We start from the raw sequence: 3,482 nt of genomic DNA, 5'->3' as shown, positions 1-3,482 counted from the left end.
CGATAATGTTTTGATTTGTCATGTGTATGTTGCCGTTTCGTTATTCTGAATGGATCCGTGCGTGTACTGTAGTAGATATATGCAGTCAGCAGGCGATTGGTTTAGTTTTTTTTTTTTGCCATTTCCATGTGGTCCTGTTCGGTTACGCAACTTGACTTCTCTAAAATGTAAAAAAATGTATATGTGCTTATATTGGGCTCCTTATATCATTTGGTTCTTTGGTGTTCTTTTGGAGTTTCTAAGTGTCCTTTTTTGGAAAGACATCTAAATTTATCTTGAAAAAAGCTTGCAGAAAATACAGATTTTTGAGAATCACCCTTCAATCTTTTGGTTTACTTTGCTGGATATAGCAAATGATGACAAAATAAACATTTGAAACAAGATAAATGGTCTATGCTTAATTTCATGAAGTGTACGATTAATCGTGATTAATCACAGAAAAAGGGTGTGAATAATTAAATTAAAAATTTTAATCGATTGACAGCCCTACTTTAAATGTAAAATTACTTTAAAACTTTTAAAAAGCGAACATAGAGTATGGTTTATTTAAATGAGCTTTAAATGGCTTTACTATGCCCACCAGGGATAGTTTCGAAAAGCTACAAAGAAAATGATGACTGATTTCCTGACATAAACTAATGACTGATCATAAGCAACTATCATAAAAGAGAAAAGAAAAACTGGAGAAGGAAGTACGCACTCATTGTTTACAAAGGCGTATTTGTTGATGGTCTCAATGACAGATTTAAAGGTGATCTTGGAGGTCAGAGTGTAACCGTGTTGGACCATAGGCTCCCCGTCTGGCCCATCCCAACAGTCCACTATAACACAAAGCATAGTCACAAACAAGGCTCTAAAAATAATTGATTTACAACCATTGGAAAATATATATTAGACATATATCCACAAGTGTTATCTCTTACCCTCCACACAGCGGCAGCCGGCCTGCAGGACCCAAGCATACATGTCCGTCTTGGAGTGGGACAGCAGCTGATCTCCAGTCAGGTAGGTGTTGTGGGAAGAGGCTATGAAATAGTTACACAGAGGCTGATCCATGTCTTGATTGACCTCATTGTGCTGAGGGTTGAACACATCACAGACTGGGCTCCGCATGTAGTTGGTGAACCCTAGATAGTGAAAGCAGACCCAAAACAGCTGTATATTTTTTATTTCTTTGAGCCGTATATTATATATTGCTACAGAATCAAAAACAAAACATGTAACATGTCTTTCAAAAGCTCAAAATTTAGGCAAATGACTAATGATGCACTGCTAAAATATCAGTTGTTACAACCTTACACAATCAACAAAGAGTGCAACAACTGGAGAGATCGTTCCAGTGACTTTTTAAAAGCCTAAATGTCTTGCTCTCTTTCAAAAATGCAGCTTTTAGACAAAAAGAGAGTTGTGTGCAAGTGGTATGCAATGTATGTGTGCTGAATAAATTAGTTTCAGCTTGACAAGCCACTAAAGGAATACAAGTCACTAAGAAACACATCATACATTGTTCCAATTATGGAAGCGGCACACACACATAAACAAAAAACTATTGCAAATTTGACAGACAGACAGATATAAAGGCCCTGTTTACGTTTGGTATTAAGATATGTTTTTCACAATCCAATCATGTGGACAATGCTAAATACAGGTGTAAATGGGATCTGAAATGTTTTGAGATTGTCCACTTCTGGCCACTTCCAGAGGTAGTCGAAAACACATTTGACTGGACTGTTTCCGCAGTGTAGATGCTCATGTGGTCAATTGTGTATGAACAGCTACTAAAGACTGCTTGCTCTCTGCCTACTGACCTAATTCTTAAACAGATGGGATTTAAACTGTCGGCTTAAATCGTAAATTTGGTTTGAAGATGAAAAAATTTAAAAAGCACAATGTTCTTCTACTAGTCCTGACTCTAGCACAAATCACAGCATTCGGCATAGTTCTGCGACTATCAGAGCGGCTATAACAAAAGCTGATGCCCACTGTGTCATATTCCATTGTCTCCTTCATATGTAAATTGCACAAGCTTATTTCGCAATATTAGATTGAAAGATAAGGAAAGGCCCATACATACACCTGCCCATAGATACACCCTCCATTCAAATAAATCAGGAAAGTGGTCAAAAAGAGAGGTATTAAAACGCCAGGTATAAACAGAAATATGTCTCCCTCGAGATAGATAGATAGATAGATAGTTCAGTCTGGTCTGACCAGAGTATTATTAAGGGCTCACACACAGCAGGCAGGGTCAATCAGTTCCACCAACTTTGCTCTAACAGGAAGTCAAGCTGAACTGAGCCCCTGTGTCTTATTTAGCTTAAGGGAAAAGGGGGTGGCCAGTACTTCACTGTCAGTGGACAGTGCTCATGAACGCAATCAATAAAGCTCCAAAAAGATCAGATGAAGTTTCACGACACACACACACAAACAGAAACTTTAAGATCCAGCAGAACAGCCTGCTGTCACACTACCCACCACTTTGTAAAATGTAAACGGTAAAGGCATCTCTACTTTCTGCCACAGCTATGGAGTCACGTATTCTATAGTTTCTAAAGTAGGTTGGCACTTAGTAGAGACACAAATGCCAAACAATAAACGTGACAGTATCATGACACAGCTCACTGTTTAACTGGTGCTGGTTTAGCAGTGCCTTCCATAACCTCTATTGATGTTGAGCTTGTGCTGTTCTGAGATTAGTTTGGACCTTAAAGGAATAGCTGACCCCAAAAATTAAAATGTTGTCATCATTTACTCACCCTCAAGTCATTCCAAATCTGTATAAGTTTCTTTCATCAGTTGTTGAAAGAAATAATATCCATCAACCATCAACTGTTTGATTATCAGCATTCTTCAAAATATCTTCTTTTATGTTCAGAATAAGAAAGAAACTCACACAGGTTTGGAACGACATGAGGGTGAGTAAATGATGACAACATGTTTATTTTTGGGTGAACTATCCCTTTAATGTCTGGTTACAGCATAATTACATACATTTGTTTTATTACACACATGATCAAGAATAGTTTGAGTCTAGTTATTCAGACATTCTGTCAGGTTTTCTTCAATAAATATAGGAAAATAGGGAGGGAAAGAAAAGCTGAGTGTGGCCAAACATAGTCCTCACCTTCAATTCCAAGAACTCCATTCTGCTTGTTCTCCTCAGAGACTTCAAACTTATTGATTATGTCCAGACAGTACTCAGGGGTCACATTGGACATCTGTGAAGAAGCAGAAAACAAAAGAAAAGAGAGGGTCAACCTCATGTCAATCTTCCAGATAGGATCCATAACAATCATTTGGTCTCTAAGGGTCACCTCCTTTTAAAGTAAGATCACAAAAAAAAATCCTCCAAACTGCCATTCTTACGGTGGCCGAGAGCTCAACGCGCTGCAACTTAAGAAAACACATGCAAATTGAAAAAACACCAGCAAATTAAGAAAACATCTTCATCAGTTTGACAACACATGCAATGAAGAAACGCG

The 3,482-nt window shown here is 37.9% G+C and overlaps 1 protein-coding gene across 1 annotated transcript in view; it reads right to left on the bottom strand.

Moving 5' to 3' along the window:
• The window catches only part of LOC107711761 (1-phosphatidylinositol 4,5-bisphosphate phosphodiesterase eta-1-like), a gene marked incomplete at its 3' end in the record, with an annotated part of 86,721 nt that overhangs the window by 21,316 nt on the left and 61,923 nt on the right, over window positions 1-3,482 (bottom strand). Inside the window, exons 7-9 of the mRNA XM_016516809.1 lie at window positions 3,125-3,218; window positions 924-1,127; window positions 701-821 (exon numbers count right to left, since the gene is read on the bottom strand). Coding sequence (XP_016372295.1) covers window positions 701-821; window positions 924-1,127; window positions 3,125-3,218 — 419 coding nt within the window. The remainder of the gene's footprint in view (window positions 1-700; window positions 822-923; window positions 1,128-3,124; window positions 3,219-3,482) is intronic.

Source organism: Sinocyclocheilus rhinocerous, unplaced genomic scaffold, assembly GCF_001515625.1.
Source record: "Sinocyclocheilus rhinocerous isolate Xijiao unplaced genomic scaffold, SAMN03320098_v1.1 scaffold778, whole genome shotgun sequence".
Classification (NCBI taxonomy): Eukaryota; Metazoa; Chordata; class Actinopteri; order Cypriniformes; family Cyprinidae; genus Sinocyclocheilus; species Sinocyclocheilus rhinocerous.
The sequence above is the reverse complement of the archived record's forward strand: the minus strand, read 5'-3'. Positions and strand labels throughout refer to the sequence as shown.